Source organism: Lactuca saligna, chromosome 8, assembly GCF_052625555.1.
Source record: "Lactuca saligna cultivar CGN05327 chromosome 8, ASM5262555v1, whole genome shotgun sequence".
In the NCBI taxonomy this organism is placed as follows: domain Eukaryota; kingdom Viridiplantae; phylum Streptophyta; class Magnoliopsida; order Asterales; family Asteraceae; genus Lactuca; species Lactuca saligna.
This window is the reverse complement of record NC_136424.1, coordinates 171,809,157-171,832,831: the sequence shown is the minus strand read 5'-3', so window position 1 is coordinate 171,832,831 and position 23,675 is coordinate 171,809,157. Positions and strand designations below refer to the sequence as shown.

The following is a 23,675-nucleotide window of genomic DNA, read 5'->3' as shown; positions in this document are numbered from 1 at the left end:
CAGTCCAAATATCGAGGGCTAATGAAAATCAGGATTGGTTGGTGAAAACAGTACAGGATGAGCATAAATGTTTGCAAACAAGGGCGGTTAAAGCTTGCACTTCCAGATACGTAGCAAACTTAATTGTTCAACAAATACAGAGTAACCCTAAAATTCCAGTGAAAGCTTTACACGAAGAGTTGTGCAAGAAACTGGAGGTAGGAATGTCATTGCAAAAGGTCGCTAGGGCAAAGTCAATGGCTGAGCGTATCATTAGTGGGGACTACCAAGTACAGTATGGATTTTTGAGGGATTATGTGTTGGAGCTACTCAACACTAATCCTGGTACAATAGTTAGGATTGATGTGTATCCAGAAACCTCCCTGTCTGTTACCACAAGAACTTTTAGAAGAATATATGTCTGTTTAGGTGCATTGAAGTTAGGATTCAAATCTGGATTAAGAGATTTTCTAGGTCTGGATGGTACTTTCATGAAGGGCCCTTACCCTGGGCAAGTGTTAACTGCTGTAGGGTTGGACTCAAACAATGGCATATACCCTGTAGCATATGCAGTGGTAGAGACAGAATCAACAAGTAGCTGGACCTGGTTCTTGGAACTGTTAGGAGAAGATCTGGATCTGGGACCAAATTCAAACTTTACCTTCATTTCAGATAGACAAAAGGTGTGTACCACCTAACTTTTTTATTACCTTTACTAAATACATTTGGTTAACTAATGTTGATTACATTGACTTTTGTTTAGGGAATAATACCAGCAATGGAGAAAGTATTCCCTAGTGCAGAACACAGGTTCTGTTTGAGGCATATCTAGGAAAACATGAAGAAGCAATGGAAAGGAAAAGACTTAAGTGACCAGCTTTGGGAGTGTGGTAGAGCAACAACAGTCAATCATTTTAACAGAGCAATGGATGAGTTGAAGAAGATCAATGCAGAGGCTCATGCTTGGGTGTCTAAGATCCCAGCAAACACTTGGGCTAAATCTCACTTTAGTGGTAAGTTTCTAGAAATTTATTGAGAATTGTTAATCTTCCCTTTTGTGTGTTTACTATATGTGTAATTGTCTTCTGTTAATATATATTATTCAGGAAGGGCACATACTGATTGTTTGTTGAATAACCTTTGTGAGGTATTCAATTCAAAGCTAGATGAAGGTAGGGATAAACCTATTATCACTTGCTTAGAGTATATTAGAGAGTATCTCATGAAGAGGTTATGTGTGGTGCAAAAGGAAATAGATAAGTGTGAAGGACTTCTAACCCCTACTGCAACTACACTGTTTGAAAAGATTAAGGCTGATGCATCAAAGTATGTGGCTAAATACAATGGGGCAGGGAAGTACCAAGTGGCAAGCACATGGCAAGACCAATATGTGGTAAATTTGAATGATCACAGTTGCAGTTGTAGGTTTTGGGAGATTACAGGTTTCCCATGTAGACATGTTGTTTGTGCTATATGGGACAAAATTGAAAATGGTGAAAATGCCCCACATGTTGATGAATGGGTCCATCCTTGCTATAGGTTATCAACATGGAAAGCCATGTATTTCAACAAAATTGATCCATTGAATGGACGTACAATGTGGCCTAAAAGTGACTGCCCATTCACTTTACTTCCACCAAAACATAAGACACAGGTTTGTATTTAAAGTACACACAATATATAGTATACATGTGAACATGGAATGAATTCAATTTTAACTATAGTATATCAACATGTGTAGGTTGGGAGGCCTAAGAAGAAGAGAAGAAGGGGTGTTGATGAGCCAAACAGCCAAGCTGGTAGATTGAGCAGGAAATATTTGGCAGTCACTTGTTCAAAGTGTCATAACAAAGGGCACAATTCCAGAACATGTAAAGGGCAGGGAGGCAGTGGTGAAGTTGGAGGAGGCTGAAAATTGACTTTTTAGTGGTTATTAGGATGTTGGTGTTGTAGGTATTTAGAAACTTATGTAATGTGTACTTGTTTGAAGATGTGTTAAGAACTTGAAAACTTTGCATGTAATGGTGTGTATGCACTTTTTGGATCATGGTTGTGTTAAGAACTTTATAACTTTGAATGTAATGGTGTGTATGCACTTTTTGGTGATGAATTAATATGTTTTGTGTACTACCCTTCACTTCACAGATCAATTAATAACAATGTACATTTCAATTGCAAATGAAAACCATCTTCAAGATGCAATTACAATACACTTAACAATTACATTTCAAAAACATTCAAGAAATTGAACAATGAACTATAACAAACTACATTCCATTACCATTACCATTACCACTGCATTACACATTAATCTGATACATAAACCAAATACAACACCACCAATTCCAAAACCACCTACATAAACTGAAAGCAAAAAAACCCCTATCCGATTAAAATAAAAAAAAACCCTGCAATGGTTACAAACCAAAAACCAAAACTCCATTACCATCCAAACCTTCAGAAGATATTTAGTGATTAAAATAATACCAAAAAAAAACACCCATGAACAAAACAACATCAGCTGGTAGTTCCACAATTCTGCAGTTACAATGGCGACCCTCTCCTCCACTCGATTCATTGATCTTATCAAACCTGGAATCACCACCAATGCCCTAGCACACATAGGGGGATCAGACCATCGAATGAAACCACATCTTTTACAGTTCCAAAATTGCCTTCCAGGGTTACGATCCGTCCATGAAGTGATCTTCGTTGCTTCATTCCCACATCTGCAAGTCACCATCTTTGAATCAGAAGCGATTGGATGTCGTGAAGGGTGCAACGGTCGAGCAACAGTGGAAAGGAGGAGAGATGATCGACTGATGAAGCTAAAGGATTTGCCCAAAAATCGGACATGCAATTTCGTTTAAAGAGATGAGGTTACAACTGAAATGACGAAATTACCCCTGCAATATTTTATTAAAAAATGAGTTAACGGTGAAATGCTAACGGAGTGAGCCGGAGGGACCATTTGTTAAAAGTTTTGAAACCACAGGGACCATCTGTGAGGTTTTTTGAACTTAGGGACTAAACTTGATATTTCTGGAAACCACAAGGACCATTTTTGAAGTTTTGTCGATTTTTAACTATATTAAAACATATGCAACAACATGCGTTTACTTTTTCGTAGTGTTAAATGATATTTTTCGTAGTGCATTTTTTTAAATATGATGTGATTCATAAATGAAACTAATGGCATAAGGAATTTTTTTTACCAAAAAGACTATTCAATGTTTGAAAGAAAGAAACTTATCGTTATACATATTCTTTCCTTTGAATATAACATTTTTGTAAACAAATTACCATCGAAAAAACTATTCGTCGCCGCTGTATTGCGTGGGTAAACCACTAGTATATATATATAGGGTTAGGTTCATTTGAGACCACCTATATTTTGTGAGACCGTGAGACGCATTTTTTTTATTTATTTTTATTATTTTATTATTTTATTATTTATTTTTTTTTAGTTAACTCATGTTCCGAAAATAATATTTAAAAAAAGAATTTTTTGATTTTTCCATTTATTTTGCATTTTAAAATTATTTTTAGAATATGTACAGTGTAATATTCTATTTAGAATATTTCACGTATTTTTTAAAAAAAATAGAATTTATTTATTTATTTTTTATTTTTTTTAGTTAATTCAAGTTCCGAAAATAATATTTAAAAAAAGAATTTTTAGATTTTTCCATTTATTTTGCATTTTAAAATTATTTTTTAGAATATGTCAGTGTAATATTCTATTTAGAATATTTCACGTATTTTTAAAAAAAACAAAAAACTGAATTTTTTTATTTTATTTATTTTTTTATATTTTTTTTAGTTAATTCAAGTTCCGAAAATAATATTTAAAAAAAGAATTTTTGGATTTTTCCATTTATTTTGCATTTTAAAATTATTTTTAGATTTGGTCTCACGGTCTCACAAAATTATAATGGTCTCAAATGAACCTGAATCTATATATATATATATATATATATATATATATATATATATATATATATATATATATATATATATATATATATATATATATATATATATATATATATATATATATATATATATATATATCAGTGTTGCAGAAATCTACCTAGGCGGCTAATTAATCGGAGCCTAAGCGCTTGGTGGTCCTCTACTGATGACGTTTATAGGTAATCAGCCTTTGTAATCGGACGTTGGCAAAACCGATCAAAGCCAGAGATAATCGGATCTAGGCGGACTAGGCGCTCTAATCAGTCAACTCAAGTCAAAGTAAATTAAAATCATTCTAAGGGCAAAATTGTCAACAAATGTTTCTAGGGTTCCATGCAATTTACCCATTCCATCGTGAATTCAGTCAAACAAAAATGAAATTCTCTCTCTCAACTCAAGCAATGAATGAACAAATGAATGCCCACATCTTATTGTTCCATTATCCATGTTGATTTTTGCTCTGGATCTCTGGTCCGTCGTCGGCAACGAAGCATATTGTCGCCCGTCGCAGTCCTCTTCACCGGTCTCGTCTTCCAAGTACACTAGTCGCATTTTGGCACCTTTTGCTCCTCCTCCGACACCATATGATTCGTCGACGCTATCGAAACCAATTATTGCGAGTTCCGGTATGCATCTAATGTGTATTTATGACTTTATGTATCTGAGTGTGAGTTCCGATGCCAACCCTCCTGATATGCGAAGATTAGTTCTCGACCTCATTGATCTCTAAATCTTCAACATCATCGCTGTTATCACTACCTTCCACAACCCACGATTGTCTCTCTAACCCTATACTTCCTTGAGTTTTTAGTTAGGAACCTGATGTTGAATTTCCTGAATTCGATGATGTTCAAAAGCAAATGAAAGTGATTTTGTTTTTGTATTTATAGGGATTTATAAGAATTTGATGTCTAGGTGTACCCTTAAAACATGTTTGTTTGTATTTGTGTAGGTGTATCTTTAAAATGTAAATGTTAACGAAAAAGGGAATTTGTTTCATATTTTAGGAGGAAGAAGCTAATGATGATTCAACTAAGTTAAAGAATGAAGTAGCAAGAAAAAGAAAATGGATACCAAAGCTGAATTTGCAGTTGAATTTGTACATGTAAGGTATATTTTTGGTAATGTTCTATCATTTTTTTTGAATTGTTTGAGACCTGTGTATGTTTGATATATGATATTATTTAGTTTTTGGTTTTCATTTACAGATCTTAGAATATCAAGAGGAAGACAAATCTGATAAAATTTTTGGTTTTATTTGAATGTCTATTCAAAATAGCTTATTTACTCAATTTATTATTTTTTATTTGGCATTTTGATTGTTCATTTGTGATTTGAAAGTGCAATGAAAAATGTTTGATGCCTCATTTTCTTAGTGCAACTTTTCTCTTTACCTATGTTGTTCCCTTAAGACATATTTAAGAGAATATGAAGAAACAAAAAATTGGATTCGTTAGTTTAATTGTGTGAAAAAAAATTAATTCTTAGGATTAATGTTATATTTATTAATTTGTTAACTTTCTTATTTATATTCTTAAGATTAATGTTATATTTTGTCACACCCCCAAACCGAAACGGCGGAAACGTTCGGAGGCGAAGGACGTCATGTACAGTATCACATCAATTGCATAATAGTAATCAAAGCAAACACAACCATTACATTGATAAAATTTAGTATTTACATTTGTTCGATACATAGTTTGTATAACATCAAAATGTATAACAAAATTATAAAAGACACGACTCTATGATCTTCGCCTTTTCAAAACCTGCGGGTGTATCTGACTACCGGTTCCCTGAGAATACAAGTGGTTTTGAAAGTGTATCAACATTTAAGTTGGTGAGTTCATAAGTATGTATTTGAGATGGAAATCTTGTCTATGTTCTTTGATAATGTTATAGTGTACTTCCAGAAAATCTAATATTCTCTTTAGTGAATAAAATGTAGTCTTAAACTTTAAGACCAAAATGTATGTAGTTTTGTACTCTAAAATAGTGAACTACACTTTGTAATAGTAAACCGTAGTCTGTATTTGTAAACTTTAGTCTTATTAATAAATAAAAATATGTCATGTGTGATTCTTGAAATTGTATGTTGAACTAATGTACTAGTGTACTATGTACTAGAAAAGTAGTGTGTTGTAGCAGTGCTCGTAGTAGTGTTTGTATGAAAACCTTATTATATGAGTGCCTGGAATCCACCAGTTGTAGAGTAAAGTAGTGTATTGTAGTTTCATTATTTAAAATGAAACCATTTGAAGTAGTATTAATCTCGTAAACAAATGTTTTAGTTGATACTATTGTGAGTTTCATATAACCATGCTTGATATGACTAGTGGCCTCTACGACGTTCTTCAGGCGTCAGAATGTTATGACATTTGTCACCCCAGGCCTACCGGCATAGCTATTGCAAGCAGCCTAGGTGCGGGATTATCAGTCTCATATAGATCTATACATAAATTCACGCTCTCCCTCCAGGAGACTCTGATTAATATTTATAGGACTTGGTAATGTACCCTAATGGGTACCCCGAAGTAGTGCCTCACAAACCTGTATTAATTAGTTTACGTGTAGTGTAGTAGTGTTCTTTTGTACTTGAAACTGTATGTATTACCTTGTAGTAGTGTACTTTGTAATGTAAATAATTATACTTCAATAACTAGTTAGTAGTGTATCCTTGAATTAGTGTAATAAAGTAGTGTTCCATAAACTATACCTATTATAGTTTATATACTTGTTTCTGTATAGTGTTCTTTGAGCATGTAAATAGTGTAGTGTCTCCAAAACTATACATATTATAATTTAAATGTATGTTCTTGTAATGTTTATTGAACTTAGCAAAATAGCGTAGTGGTTCATAACTATACCAATTATAGTTTTAAATGTATACCCTGTAATGAACTGAAACATTTTCAATATAATAGTGTGTATAAAGTTGTAGTAAGAGATTTATGAAAATACTCTTTTGCTCGACATACTACAAAAGGGTTAAAAATATACAAAATATATTTGATGGTAAATTCACCGATAAATCAGGTTGGAACAATTGCAAATGGTTTGAAATAGTTTGAAACCGTTTGAATGATAACACAAGAGTCCTTATGTTTTACTTGTATTCCCCCCAAAAAGCATTGAAAATAGTGAAAACGTAGGGGTATGAACTCATCTCAAATGTGCGTTCGTGTTTGGATAGTGAGTTGTAGAGACGATCCTCAGGTAAGCGTATGTACGAATAACGTTATCCTAAAATAATTATATCCGATGTCATATTTAAATTAATAAGATATTAATTTAAATAATAGATTAAATAATGATTTAAATAATAATAAAAGTGTTAGACAACACTTTAATTATGTAAGGAATACTTACAAAATTATTTGGAATTATTTGAAGTGTTGAAAGAGGTTTTCGGTGGACAAATGGGGGGTTTTGGTGTGTTCTTGGGTGTTTTTTGTTGGAGCTTGAAGATATGGATGAATGTTCTTGGTTGTCACACCCCCAAACCAAGGATGGCGGAAACGTCCATGGGTGGCGGACTTCATGTATAGTATCATAACAACCGTATAATAGTGACCAAAACAATACAACCAATCATAAATATAATCGAAAAAGAATTACATGGTTTCAAGTGTTACACATTTCAATGATTGATTATAACATGATAATAAAATAGTTGTTCAACGTCGTAGCGTTCCATCCTCAAAAGCTTGTGGTTACTTGATTTCGTTGATTTCCTGAGAATACAAGTATTTAAAAATAAAAAATGTCAACAATTAAGTTTGTGAGTTCATAAGCTTTTGAATGTGATGCTAAAATCCTTTTCTTTGTAAAAGTGATGTTTGTTCAAGAAAAATCCAATATTTCCATTATAAAATGTATTGTAGTCTTAAAATTCAAGACCGAAATGTACAAGTATTTTTTTCATACTTAAAGTAATTTTATGCAAGTTTAAATCGACCTAAACTCGTTAAATTTAAAAGTAAAAACCCGTAAATCTTATGTTTTGTTAATACCCCATGTGAGTTATTATAACCATACTATGACTCAGTCGGCCTCGTAATACGACGTTCTTCAGGCGCCACCAGTTAAATGACACTTGCCACCACAGACCTGTCAGTCTAGTTGTTGTATGCAGCTCAGGTGTGGGTTTGTCAGACCCAATATAGATCTATACACAACTATCACGTTCTCCCTACAAGAGACTCTGGTTACAATTTACAGGACTTTTGATTTCGTTACGTTGGATGTAACGTGAAGCGAATGTCTCACAAATTTATTCATTAACAGATTTACATGAACTGAACTGAAAACCCCTTTTTGTATAAACCCGGTACTTTGTGTTCGTACCCTGTTTATATGAACAGAAAACCTTTAGTAATGAGTTTGAAATGTAATTGAAACATAAACTATACCTACTATAGTTTAACATAACTGTTTGTAATGTATATGAAATATAAACCATACCTATTATAGTTTATCCAAAACGTTTGTAATGCAAATGAACCCCATTTTATATGAGTCGAATGTATAGCAAAAACATAACTATGTTTATCATGCCTTATCTAGTATTATTTGTAATGACAAAGGACTCTTACAAATCAATGGGTAATTTTCTATTATATAATTATACCATAACGGAAAACACATGTAAAATATGAAATCATCAAAGATTAACACTTTGCTCAACATGTTACAAAGTGTGATGAAAGTTGTAAGCTGTTAACTTGTTTTTAACATTTCTGCACTGTTTTGGAAAAATCACAGAAAAATCATACGACGTCGAAAACTAAATCTGTAAACTCTGGGTGTTTAGAAAATGAGTCTAGTTTGTTCATAAATTTTATTATGATTTTTAGATGTCTCTAACTTGTGTGAAAATGTCCATATTCACAGACTAGTCCGAATTTGTAGTTACAGTGATAGGCATTTTGTTAAAATCGTCATAAATTGTAGAAAAATCGTATGCAAGTAGCCATTTTAAAGGTATAAACCTGAACTATTTGCATCTAATATAGTTTTGAAAACTAAAATGTTTAAGTTGACCAAAACAGTCCGTGAATGGAGTTAACCTTTGTGATGAAAGTTGTTGGATGAGTTTAGTTATGTTCTTGGTGTTTTAACTTGTATCCCCCCCCCCCCCTCTTAAAACTTGAGAAAAACATGAAAATATAGGGGTATGAACTCACCTTGTATGTTCTTAGTGGATGGATGTTGAAGAAAAGAGGTAACTTAGAAGATGCTTTGAAGATTCGAAGATCTAACATGAATGTGATGATGTTTGTGTAAGATATCCATGATTTGAGTAGAAGAAGTGAAATAATTATATAGAGGGTGTTAATACTTACCAAAAGTAAAAGAAAAGCTTGGAGAATAGCCTTGAATCTCGAAATTTTAGAGAGAGAGAAAGTGAGAGAAAATGAAGTATGGTTGTTATGATACTATACATGGAGTCCGCCACCCCTGGACGTTACCGCCATCCTTGGTTTGAGGGTGTGGTCAAGTCAAAGTCAAATAAAGTCAACAGGTCAAACTGGTCAACTCATCTAACCCTTGTATATTAGGGTTTTCCTTATGCCTTACTCGCTATTTTAGTAAGAAGCTATAACTTGGAAAATTCGTATGTTCGGAAATTCTAAACCCTAATCAGGGCAAGTGATGGATCTATTCGATAAAACCTTATTCCTTAACCCTCCGGGGTGTCACAACTAGTACTTTTGGCTGGGAAATTCCGTCCTCAGGTAAGTAAGGACTATTGTGAGATCGTGCTAACACTTCTAAGTGTTTAATATGAGTTCCTTAGGAGCCATAAAGTGTTAGAATACAAATCTCTCCAAGTATAGTGAATCTCTCCCAAATCTCTCTAAGTATGCAAAATCTCTCCAAGAATAGTGAATCTCTCCCAAAATCTCTCCAAGAATAGTGAATCTCTCCCAAATCTCTCTAAGTATGCGAACTCTCTCCAAGAATAGTGAATCTCTCCCAAATCTCTCCAGGAATAGTGAATCTCTCCCAAATCTCTCCAAGAATAGTGAATCTCTCTAAGTATGTGAAATCTCTCCAAGAATAGTGAATCTCTCCCAAATCTCTCCAAGTGTGGTGAATCTCTCCCAAATATCTCTAAGAATGCCAAATCTCTCCAAGTATAGTAAATCTCTCCCAAATCTCTCCAAGTATGTGAAATCTCTCTCAAATCTCTCCATGTAGCTCAAATCTCCCTAAGTACCTTCCTCAGTCGAAAACAACTCAAAACTGAAAGAGGAAACCCCAAAAGAACCCTCTTGGTCCGGAACCCTTTTAGTCCAGACTCCTCTTGGTCCGGAACCCTCTTGGTCCGGACACCTTCTAAGGAACCAAGAAGGTTTTCACCCCGTAACCCCCATGTGCTTCGAACCCTCTGATAGACTAGAGAGAAGCCTCTCATTCGGAAAGCCTTGAATCCACTCCGGAAATTAGAAGCTGCTCCGGACATGCTCGCATTGCTTCAGAACCTTTCCACCTTCGGAACCTCCTCGCATCCACCGGAAGACTAGCCTGACTTCGAAATCCGAGAATGCACCCCGAAATGTGACCATTGACTCCGGAACTTGATAACCTCATTTGGAACTTGTTCAGCGCCTCGGGAACCCCCCCTGCCAACCACTTCGGAACCTCGCAAACCCCCCCCCCCCCTCCCCTCCGAAATTTAACTAAGGGCTTCAAATTTTGCATAAGGGCTTCGGATTTCACCTTTAGCTTCGGATTTTGGACTATTCCGGACCTTTTTTTTTTTTATCATTTTAAGATATTTTGAGGTCAGGAATCCCACCAAACCCGTGTTTTTCTTAACTGAGACCCATACTCTTCATAAAAATAAATGGTTGGGATTTAGGAAAACCTTATCCTAAATCATGAAAATGACAAAAGGATTGACTTTGTGATTTGATGAAATTCCTCATTTCCCATGCAAATCATAGTATTCCATGCTTTACCCACCAAATATCCATGCATGGACCACTAGATCCTCATGCATTAAAGATTCATTTCCTTTTCTTATACTCCAAAGCAACGATAGTGAAGGGGTTAGACTTCACATATTCTCTCACTTTTCTCATTTCCTCTCAAAACTCATCTCCAAGCAAGAACAAGAACTTGCTGAAAAAAAAATTCTCGATTTCTCCCTGGAGTTGTAAGGTAAATTCCTCCACCCCTTGAATATTTTATAATATTTCAAGATGAATCCATATTTTTTATTCATAATATGTGATGATCACCCTTAGGAAGGCATCCCTCCCAAGGAAATTCCTCATCTCAGCAAGAGTTTAAGCTTGAGGTCTTCACTCCATAACTCCAAGCAACTCCTCAACCAACTCAAGTGAGCTTCATACCCCACCTTTTTCAATGTTTTAATGTTTTGGGGGAGAGTACAAGTCAAATCTTGCCTAAACTCTTAAATGATTGCATATATACGTATGTTTGTATGTGTGTGTGAAATATTATTAAATTATTATTTAGTAATGTACTCATGAACGAAGGATTTCTAAATTTCATAAAGAACGGAGGATACTTCGTGCAAAAGAGTCTCCCAACTATTGAGTGTATCCATCTTAACCCCTTTATCTATGCTTTCATGTCTAAAGATAAAAGTTACAAAAAGGAACCTTACTAAGTGGACACCATTTCTAGTGATTTTCGAAAATAGAAACTTTGTGACTATTTTGCAAACTATCAGGGAGTATTTTATAAATATCCAACATAGAAGTTTGCGTCAAGAAAATATACAAATAGAGTCGTTATGACATAAACATTTGCATGTCATAAGCTGCTGTCATAGAACCTCCAAGAACATAAGTAATGTTCTATATGTCATAAAACAGAAAATGTGTGTCATAACCGACAGTTATAAATTTATATAAATTATAACTTGACACTTTTTCTCTTGACTAAAATGACTTATTTTTCAATAAACGAAAAGGAATGAACACGAGCACCTAGTTAACGAGCACAATCAATGATATGGAACGAGAACGATATTTCTACTCAATAAGTACGAGTTTCATTATTTATCTAACAAATAATGGATCTCTAACGATTGCTCAAAAGGTTGTTAATATTCTAGTCAGACAAATCTCAAAAGTACCTAAATATAAAAATATTAGTATACGTCTAAGTCCTGTAAGGAGTTATAGCCAGAGTCTCCTGGAGGGAGAGCGGGAATTTGTGTATAGATCTATACGGGGTTGACACTCCGCACATTCGTTGTTCGCTACAGCTAGACAGGCCAGTATAGGGTGACAAATGTCTTTTTCAAACTGAGGGCGCCTGAGAAACGCCAAAACAGGCACTCCTTCATGATTAGTATGGTTATAACGACTCACTAGAATAAGTTATATTAACTAGAAATTTATGTAAGGAAAACCTAATAAATAAATTTTGGCACGTTGTGTTGACAGTCCAACACGTGATAGGTGATGGTCCGCATTTGTTGTGTTGACTGTCCTTCATCGCGTAGAATGTCCACAATAGCCATGTTGATTCTTTTTTCTAACAAGTATAGAGTCGTAATACTACTATTTTACAAAGTAAAAAGCGTAGGACTCTATGGAAAACGATTTTCCATATAGGATTTTCTGGAGAAAATGATTTTCTACGATTTCGATAATGATAAACCAGAACTTACGATTATTTTATAGCAGAAAATATAGGATTTTCTGGGGAAATGATTTTCCTACGATTTCGATAATGATAAACTAGAACACACACTCAATTTTACTTGATAAGAGGAACAAGATTTTCAACCATATTTCCTTTTTGAAAATAAGGGATTTTTCTTGAGACAGTTGATTGTTACTATTCAAAGGAACTATTCTCGGACACAGCTCGTTTTTACAAATCACACTACTTTTCAAAATCACTCTTTATAAGGATGAACAAAAGTAACGTCATGCACGCATATATCCACGATTTTCAAGGCAAGACTTCAAACAATTTCATAGAAAATATCGGATTTTATGAAAGTACAATGAGAACGATTCTAATCAAGTGTAAACGATTTTATACATAAATTCTTATGAGCTCACCAACTTTTAGTTGACGCTTTTCAAAACGACTTGTATTCTCAGGGATCTAGTAAGCAGGTAACAAGGGATCCTGATGCAAGGCTATTCAGCTGTAGTTTGGATTCTTTTCTACTTATGTACCTTTTGTGTAATTCGAAGAACAAATACAATATGTAAACAATGTAAGTTTGTCATCTCAATGTATGATGTTTGGATTGCTCTGTTTCATTTATATTCAATTGTTATGATACTGCACAATGAAGTCACCCGCCTCTGGACGTTTCCGTTGTCAGGTCCGGGAGTGTGAGAGGGGGCATATAACAATCATAACGAGACTTAACGGGATGTACAAACCTTGCGTTACGAAGCCAAACACTTAAAAAGGTCGCAAACGAAATCTCTCCCAAATCCCTCCAAGCATGTGAAATCTCTCCCAAATTTCTCTCTGAATGAGAAATCTCTCCCAAATCTCTCTCTGAATGAGAAATCTCTCCAAGTATGTGAAATCTCTCCCAAATCTCTCCAAGCATGTGAAATCTCTCTTAAATCTCTCTCTAAATGAGAAATCTCTCCAAGCATGTGAAATCTCTCCCAAATCTCTCTCTGAATGATAAATCTCTCCAAGCATGTGAAATCTCTCCCAAATCTCTCTCAACTTCTTATAATCACTCGGGGCATCCCAACCCTTAACTTGGTCAGAAATCACTCGAAAACGGAAGTCTACGCGAAAAAAGCTCTTAGGAGCCGAACCCTCCTAGGAGTCGAACCCCTCCTGAACCGAGCCTCCCTTGGAACCGAGAAGCAACCAAAGTCGAACCTCGCAGAAGAAGCCGAAGCCGAACCTCGCATGAGTCACCGAGACCGAGCCTCGCACTCTCGGTCGCTCCCCTCGCACCTTCGGTCCCCTTCTCTCCCTTTCGGTTCTTTCCTTCCCTTCTCTTGGTTCTCACTCTCTTAAAGCCGAACCTCGCAGGTTCGGTCCAGATTTCCTGTTTTTGACCCAAACTTCGTTTTACTTTTACTTGACCAGAAATTGACGATTTTCACATTGGTGTTCTTGGTGAAAATAAGATCTAGGTAGAAACCTCTTGAATATATGTTGTTTACGGATGATACTTGAAAGTAAAATAGGAAGTGTTTACGGTTGGGAAATTGAGAAATGAATTGGGTTCACGGTTGAAACTAAATATATAGGGGTGGTTTACAATTCATATTGGACCTTAGGCCTTGGGTTTTCCGTCCACTAATGGAACTTAGGTTGAGTTTTCGGTCCATTAAAGGGTGTTTTCGGTCATGCTTGACCGAAAACTCTTGTTCTTGATTTGTTCCAACAGTAAACTCCATTTGAATTGGATTACAAGGCTGAAAATACTTGGTTCTTGATTTCCTTGGACCGAAATCTATTTTATGGTGGTTATTTAATAGTTTAAACCTTAATCTTTTATCTTATGTTAATTTATACTAACAATAATCAATCGTAGGTTTCAAACTATAATTAGTTATTAGCTTATAAGCATCCCCTATGCAATAGAGAATAAAATACAACAAGGATTGAAATGTGGTTTAGACTCTTATTGATTTGAAAATGACGGGTTGTTACATATTCATTAAAATTTTAATACTTAATGGTCCCCAATTAATCCCCGCCTAGCCGATTAATCTTTTGACCCCAGTCCGTCGTCGAGGAATTTCTACAACCTTGATATATATATATATATATATATATATATATATATATATATATATATATATATATATATATATATATATATAACAATCCACTATAGCACAACAACATCCTATACATAAGGACGCGTAACCAAATCTCCAAGGAATGCATAGTCATATATATCCAAAGGTGAGATAGACACCCGGATAGATGCTCCTAATTTAGAGCCAAAACCAAACAAGGAACACGCAAGAAAGCCTAGATCAAGAGTCTTCAGACTATACTATGTGATAACATAAAGCCCTTAGGGTATCCCTCTGCTAAATGATAACCAAAACTAGTGGGTCGACATTGATGCCTTAGATTCACGGGTACAATGAGGAAAACTCACCTGAAACGAAATACCTTGAAACACTATGGCGAGCTTCCTTTTTTGCACTGATTGCTCCCACGAGCCCTATAGCACCAAAACATGGAAGAATCTTAATCAACAGTCCAAATCCTTTAAGTTTGACCTAAATTTAACATGGTGAAAAAGTCAACGGTCAACAAAAAGTTAACGTCCCCTCGGGACGTGACACTCTATTGGTCACATCGTGAGCCACTAAAAGACAAAATAGTCGTGATCCATCGATACTTACGACATGACAGGCATAGTCTCAGGTTGTGAGAACCGTCTGAATGACATTTTGAAGATTAAAAACCCTGAATCAATTAAGCCACTAATCCACCTCCTCCAGAAGGCTTCCAAACACCCCAAAAACTATTAAAAAATGATGTTTTAAGGTCTTGCATGTCCAATGGAAGACTTGAGCTCAAATTAGGGGATTTATGAAGAAAAGGAGGTCAGGGTCCAGATTTCCTGTTTTTGACCCAAACTTCGTTTTACTTTTACTTGACCAGAAATTGACGATTTTCACATTGGTGTTCTTGGTGAAAATAAGATCTAGGTAGAAACCTCTTGAATATATGTTGTTTACGGATGATACTTGAAAGCAAAATAGGAAGTGTTTACGGTTGGGAAATTGAGAAATGAATTGGGTTCACGGTTGAAACTAAATATATAGGGGTGGTTTACAATTCATATTGGACCTTAGGCCTTGGGTTTTCCGTCCACTAATGGAACTTAGGTTGAGTTTTCGGTCCATTAAAGGGTGTTTTCGGTCATGCTTGACCGAAAACTCTTGTTCTTGATTTGTTCCAACAGTAAACTCCATTTGAATTGGATTACAAGGCTGAAAATACTTGGTTCTTGATTTCCTTGGACCGAAATCTATTTTATGGTGGTTATTTAATAGTTTAAACCTTAATCTTTTATCTTATGTTAATTTATACTAACAATAATCAATCGTAGGTTTCAAACTATAATTAGTTATTAGCTTATAAGCATCCCCTATGCAATAGAGAATAAAATACAACAAGGATTGAAATGTGGTTTAGACTCTTATTGATTTGAAAATGACGGGTTGTTACATATTCATTAAAATTTTAATACTTAATGGTCCCCAATTAATCCCCGCCTAGCCGATTAATCTTTTGACCCCAGTCCGTCGTCGAGGAATTTCTACAACCTTGATATATATATATATATATATATATATATATATATATATATATATATATATATATATATATATATAACAATCCACTATAGCACAACAACATCCTATACATAAGGACGCGTAACCAAATCTCCAAGGAATGCATAGTCATATATATCCAAAGGTGAGATAGACACCCGGATAGATGCTCCTAATTTAGAGCCAAAACCAAACAAGGAACACGCAAGAAAGCCTAGATCAAGAGTCTTCAGACTATACTATGTGATAACATAAAGCCCTTAGGGTATCCCTCTGCTAAATGATAACCAAAACTAGTGGGTCGACATTGATGCCTTAGATTCACGGGTACAATGAGGAAAACTCACCTGAAACGAAATACCTTGAAACACTATGGCGAGCTTCCTTTTTTGCACTGATTGCTCCCACGAGCCCTATAGCACCAAAACATGGAAGAATCTTAATCAACAGTCCAAATCCTTTAAGTTTGACCTAAATTTAACATGGTGAAAAAGTCAACGGTCAACAAAAAGTTAACGTCCCCTCGGGACGTGACACTCTATTGGTCACATCGTGAGCCACTAAAAGACAAAATAGTCGTGATCCATCGATACTTACGACATGACAGGCATAGTCTCAGGTTGTGAGAACCGTCTGAATGACATTTTGAAGATTAAAAACCCTGAATCAATTAAGCCACTAATCCACCTCCTCCAGAAGGCTTCCAAACACCCCAAAAACTATTAAAAAATGATGTTTTAAGGTCTTGCATGTCCAATGGAAGACTTGAGCTCAAATTAGGGGATTTATGAAGAAAAGGAGGTCAAAACCTCAAGCATGAGCTCAAACATCACCCAAACTTCATATCCACCATATATAATCACCAGTGGACTCTAAGGACCTATAAGGTTGCTAACTTTATGGAGTCCCAACACTATAACTCATCTAACCATGGATAATCATGCATACAACCTTAGATCTAGCAACAAGGAATCATAAATCTTGAATCTTGGTCACTCAAAAAGGTCTATAGATGTTGTTATAAGATGCAAATGAAGCTTCCAAGTTGGATCTATGCTCCAAAGGTGATCCCTTCTTCTTCAAGCCACCAAAAGCTCAAGAATCACAAGGAGAGGCTAGGGTTAGGGTTTTTCTCTGTTTGAGGACGAAGGAAGCTGGTAATGAACCCTAAAAATGACTTAGAGGGGCTTAAATACGCAGGGCACCCTAAAAGATCGTGGGCTTAGGATGCAACAATTCTCATGACGTGAGCCCTTATGTCTCACGTCATGAGCTCAAGTAAATCCACATTTTCATTTATTCGCTTGTCACTTCGTGACCTTTCTATGGTCACGTCGTGACACCTAGTTTTACACAAAAATCATGACTTTGACTCCTAGATGCCCTAAATAGATATGTTCTAGAAACTGGGTGTTCCAAAAAGTGGGGATAAGGACTTATTTGTTATAAATATGAAGCTAATTCAAAGAACAAAATAGGAAACAAGATTGTAAAGAACTTTACTTCAATACTTGCGGTAAAAACAACCAACATTTACAATATATAATACTCATTATTTATACTAGACAAAGAAGATGAAATGTGAGATATGTTATGAATGCTTATTATAGTGGTGCATAACTACACTTATAAAACTCATAATAATGTTTGTTATAATGTTCACTAATTATGGAGAATGATGGGGGGAATATGAGGAATCCAATAGTTATTCACTAAATAATAATTTATAATATTCCCCCTTGAATGACGATTGTATTATGCCTCGTTAAAACCATAATCGGTAAAACCTCATGGAAAAAACCCCTTATTAAGGAAAAAGTGTACATAAATAATAATAGACATTGGAATAATGGTCTCATTAAAAACCTTGCTAAGAAAACCCAGTGGGAAAATTTTTTGCTAATGAAAAGAGTACAATATTTCAACTCCCCCTGATGGACACATCACTTGATTTCCTTGGAGTGCCTCATACCAATGTTTCGTAACTTCTTTTCAAATTTGGATGTAAGAAGTGCTTTAGTGACTAAATAGGCCAAGTTGTTACTCGATTAGATTTTCTGGATGTTAATGTCACACTCCTTTTGAAGATCATTAGTGAAAAAGAACTTTGGTGATATATGTTTAGTTTTGTCTCCTTTAATAAAACATTCCTTAAATTGGGATATACTAGCCACATTTCTTTATATAGTAAAGTTAGAACATCCCTATTAGAAGTCAAACCATAATTCTTGCCACTGTGTTGAGTTAAATTTCTTAACCAAATACATTTACGGCTTGCCTCATGAATTTTTATAATCTATGCATGGTTAAAATAAGCAACAAATAAATTTTGTTTAACATAACGCCAAAAAAATATCGTACCTCCATAAGTAAATAAATAACTTGTTTGGAATCTAGATTTATGTTGATAAGATAAATATCCAACATTTGCATAACTATATGGAGAGTGATGGAGGTATATGTCATTCACTAAATAATAATCCATAACATTATCAAGGTAATTAACTTTTCGTTTTGTTCACATTTAAACAATTTCTGTTTTGTTGTGTATATTTAAGTATCTAACATGTTAAATGTGCTACATGTTATCATTGTTACCTGAGATAGCCGATGACAATGGTAATATGTGATCAAAATAGTACAAAAAAATTGTCTAAATGTGAACAAAGTGAAAAAGATGATTACTCTCATAAGTTATTTTCCCTTTATTTAAATAGAGTGATTCTTTCATTTATAAAATTGATTCTTGTACGATAACTATAAATATGTTATATTTATATGTACCATAGTTGTCAAAATCGCGATCCTGATCGTAGGATCGTACGATCCTACGATCCTAGGTATGAAAAACGATCCGGATCGTAAAAGGGTCGTATTTGGGGTAGGATCGCAGGTAAGATCGTAAGATCGTAGGTAGGATCGTAGGATCGAGATCCGATCCGATCCTACCTTCCTTTGATTTTTTTTTTTTTTTTTTTTGCAAATGAAATTTTTTTTACCACTTTATGCCTTTTATCCTTTACCAATCTACCATTTATCATTTTTTATTGTGATTTATGATTAATATTTTGAAGTTTTTATAACTTTTGAATGAAAAACTAAATGTTTGAAATAGTTTTCATGATTAAATATTATAAATTAAAATTATATTCTATTTTGTGGGATCTTAAGATCTCGATCCCGATCTTACGATCCCGATCTTGCAAACCCAAAATCGATCCTAGGTAGGATCCCGATCTTGACAACCTTGATATGTACAAATCAAAGAAGAAAATAAAAAATTTATTTATTGAAAACTACTCTAGCTAGTTTTTTAGAGCTTCTGACTTTTATTTTAATATAATTTTACATTTTGTTATTAGAACATCTACAATGGTTAACATATATTATAACTTAATATTATTGATATCTCATCATTCCATTACATTTAACATCTAATTAAATCACATCTCCAATGGTTAACATCCTCCAACAACTTTTTCTTTAAATTTAACTAATCTATAATTATTTATTTAAAATTTTCTACATAATCTTTTCCATTTAGTTAAGTCATTTTAAAACATATATTATATTTTAATACAAACTATTTTAATTAAGATTATCATTATAAATTTATATTTCATAAATAAAATATTATTAAATATTTGATAGAATTAGTTACCTAGTAATAAATAAATTAATTAAAAACTAAATATACTTAAGGGGTAAAATAAAATATGAGTAGAAAATGAGGGGGTTAAATGTGTAAAAGATTAAACTATATTGATCACTAAATATATATGAAGTGCTTAATAAAAATAAGCAAAAAGGTTATGTACTCCAATATAAATAAGTGTTTAATTATTTTTCGAATTTCAATATGTATAGTAAAGCTAAAATTCATTGGGTTTCGTGGTTATAAAACCTTGTTTTAAATTCTCTTAGTAATGGTTCTTTTCTAACTTTTTGCTAGTTTTTTAATAAAATTTCGTCATTCCAAACAAATAAAAATAACTACTTTATGTTGAAAAAAAAATCTACATGTATCTATTGGGTTGAATAACACAACAATAATATATATATATATATATATATATATATATATATATATATATATATATATATATATATATATATATAGAGAGAGAGAGAGAGAGAGAGAGAGAAAAAGAGTTTGTTCCTACTCGGGATCCCTAGGCAATAAGGCATGGTGTAGCCACCCACCCTCAAATGCCACCTAAATCACCGAAAATGTCCGGTGCTAGCAAGTCTAATGGTCTTAGAACAAATGGGGAATTTTCAAAATATCATATTTGTTAAACTTAATTTCTTAATATGTCTAAACCTTTAAATTTTCATATTGTCGAAATCCTTTTTATAATGTTTTTAATAGTTTATGATTATTTTTTATATCTTAGAATTATTATAATAATTAAAAAATTAAACCATATTACACTAAGTCTATAATAATGAAACATCTACTTCTAAATTGTTGGAATGCCACTTACACAACAAATAAATGTATGCATTGATTGCTTAGCTTTTGTTGTTGTAGGATATTGTGATGTTGTAGATGGATGATATTTTAAATATAAACATTGATATTTTGATGTTTAAGAAGAGCATACATGATATTTTTCATATTTAAGAAAAACATATATATGGCTGTAAACGGACCAAAAATTCAACGAACTGGTCAACAAGAAGTTCGTTTATTTAATAAAAGAATGAACATAAACACAAATTCTTGTTCGTTTAGTTAAATGAACGGACATGAACAATAGTATTTTTCGTTCAATTATGGTCGTGAACACCCCTTATGTTATTCGTTTACGTATTTTTATGTTCGTGTTCCTTCATTTAAGTTCCTTTTATGTTCATATATGTTCATTACAAATTTAATCCATCAATTTTATATAATCCGTCACTTGCAGCCCCTATATTTTCTAAAGTGATAATTTTTTTTATCTCTTTACTTTTTAAAATCACTTTCACCCCTTCCAAATTCAACTTTGTAATATGCCACTTTCATCCCTTGATTTTTTAAACTTGCGTATATATATCCCCGTCCCCGTAATATATATAGGGTGTGTTAGGCAAAACATGTTGATAGCAGGTAGCAGGTAGCTGATAGCGTTTTGTTAAATGCTACGTAATATATTTTAAATTTGAAACATTTTGTTTAAACTAAACCCTAAAAACTTATAGTGTCATACGAAGTTTTTTGTTCAAAACAGAACGTTTTGTCTAATGCTAGAGGCTTCCAAACATTCCATGTCAAACATGCCCATAATATGATTTTTCCTCCTCTACTTTCCTAATTCGCAATAAAAACACGTAAAATCCCGCGGCAACGTGCGGGCTCAATTACTAGTTTTGTCTAAATAATAAACACTTTTAAATAAGTTAGAAGTAAATAAAAAACTGATTATTAAGGTCAATAAGCATGTTTTATTTTAATTCCATCGGACACTAAAAAATATTTATTAAAGGAAGCATAATTTAGCTAATTTTACATATAAACCAATAGCAGGTTTCTTAAAGCAACTTGTTATCCTCTTCTCCAAATCTAATTATTTGATACTCCATGATTGACCCCCTGAATAACTAATTTTACAACCCTAGAAACTAGATTCAAGTCTTATCCCTAATTTTACAAAGACAAGGGCAGAAATGAAGTCTAAAAGCTTGAAGACAGTAAACAGTTCAGAACACCAAGTCTAATAAGAACTAAGAAGCTACATGTTCACAAGAATAAAGCATTTAACCTTTGAAGCACCAATGTTGCTTAGCTTAAACTATCAAATTACAAGAACACTAAGATATGGAAAGTTTCTGACGAATTAGGGATACAATCATGATATATATCTTCAAAACAAATGTCTTAAAGTTGAATGCAATTCAGGAAATGTATAATTGCTTATTAATCACCTATCATGTAAGCAGTAAGCGTATGCATTTCTAACAATATCGATCCATATAACCTGGTATCAATGGAAGAAATTGTATGCATTTTTCTTAACTAAAGAGAAAGGAGAAGATCATATTCATCATAAACTATTTTTAATGATCTGCCTCCTTGCTAGAAACCTAGCAATCGGAGGTGTGAGAGCAATGGTGATCGGAACTCTAACCGGAAACAGAGCCTTATTACAAAGAACCGCTAACGCCAATGCTCCGCCGCTCGACGCCGCGAGCTCAGCCGTCCGATTCCTCGGCTTCGTCGCCTCATCCATTGATTCCTGATTTGATTGTGGAAACCCTGTAGCAGTATCTACTTCTACTTCCTTTGGACCGCTCATGCCGAATTTTTCGAGAACGGATTCAAGTTGCTTGAAACGAACTTTTTCCATAGCTGATTCGACGTCGATATTGTTCTTTATGGCGACGTACAATCCGGTAATGCTGGCGGCTGAGACGGAACAGTGTACAACTAGCGCCACCTTGCCGTACTTTTTTAGTAGCTCGCGAAATCGACCTCCGGCCATTGGCGATCGAAGATCAAACTGATTTGGCCCTGAATCAGGGTTTTGGATGGGGGTTTTGTCTGAGTGAAGGTAGAAGAAGACTGGTTGTCGGAAGTCTCAAGTTATGTTATATTCTTGGGCTGGACTTTGTTGGCTTAGACTTTAGAGAAATAGTTGAAAGCCCATTTGTATTTAATTATTTATCAAACAGTATTTAAAAAATAAATAAGCCGTTCTAAAGGGCAAAATATAGAAAAAAACCACAAGTTTATTATATATAATTATATTCGGAAACCCCATATATCATATATAATTGTTCCGTTAAAAAAAAAAGGCACATTATATTTTACCTATCTATTTTGTATCTATTATGCAACTGAGGAAGAAATTATGTGTCGTTTATCTTTTTATGTTAGCTTTTACCTACAAATACATTATTAGAGGCCAACAGATATCATAAATATCAATGTCATGGTCCACATCACATTTAATTAACACATTAATTAAACGAAAAAGATTAGGCTATCCAAAGTGGGATAGAAACCCGGGTGTGGAAGCTTAAGTGGCATCCCAAAGGATTTGTGAACACCGACCCAACGACTGATGATTTAGCTGTGGAGTGGATGCAAAGATGGATGAAGACAACCAATGAGATTGAAGATGTGTCAGGTTCGAATGTTTTGCATGTTGTGGGTTTGTAGCCGTTGGAAACAATTATAAAAAAATCATTTTTAAATTAATCTCTATATATACACACATTTTACACATATTTTTACACACAACAAACACATGTTCTCTATAAAATGGATAGCTTTTTAATTTCAAATTTCGTTTTTTATGTTTTTTTTTAGTAATTTAGCTTTAACTTTCTAATTTTTTTTTTTTATGTTTTTTTAAATAATTTAGGTGTAACTTTATATATTTTTAATTAATGTAATGTGGTTTTAATTAATACAAAATATTTATTTATGTTATAAATTGTGTTTTTATT

The 23,675-nt window shown here is 33.9% G+C and overlaps 2 protein-coding genes across 2 annotated transcripts; one reads left to right on the top strand and one right to left on the bottom strand.

Annotated features, from left to right (window-relative positions):
- The first annotated feature begins 338 nt into the window (after positions 1 to 338).
- On the top strand, positions 339 to 2,089 carry LOC145012928 (uncharacterized). The gene is made up of 4 exons (XM_078971722.1): positions 339 to 662; positions 743 to 992; positions 1,086 to 1,633; positions 1,721 to 2,089. Exons 2-4 carry the CDS (start codon positions 818 to 820, stop codon positions 1,889 to 1,891), a joined length of 894 nt encoding a protein of 297 aa, XP_078827848.1. The 5' UTR covers positions 339 to 662; positions 743 to 817; the 3' UTR covers positions 1,892 to 2,089.
- Positions 2,090 to 22,060: 19,971 nt separating this feature from the next.
- On the bottom strand, positions 22,061 to 22,793 carry LOC145011648 (uncharacterized). The gene has a single exon (XM_078970384.1). It carries the CDS (start codon positions 22,703 to 22,705, stop codon positions 22,268 to 22,270), a length of 438 nt encoding a protein of 145 aa, XP_078826510.1. The 5' UTR covers positions 22,706 to 22,793; the 3' UTR covers positions 22,061 to 22,267.
- Between the last annotated feature and the right edge of the window lie 882 nt (positions 22,794 to 23,675).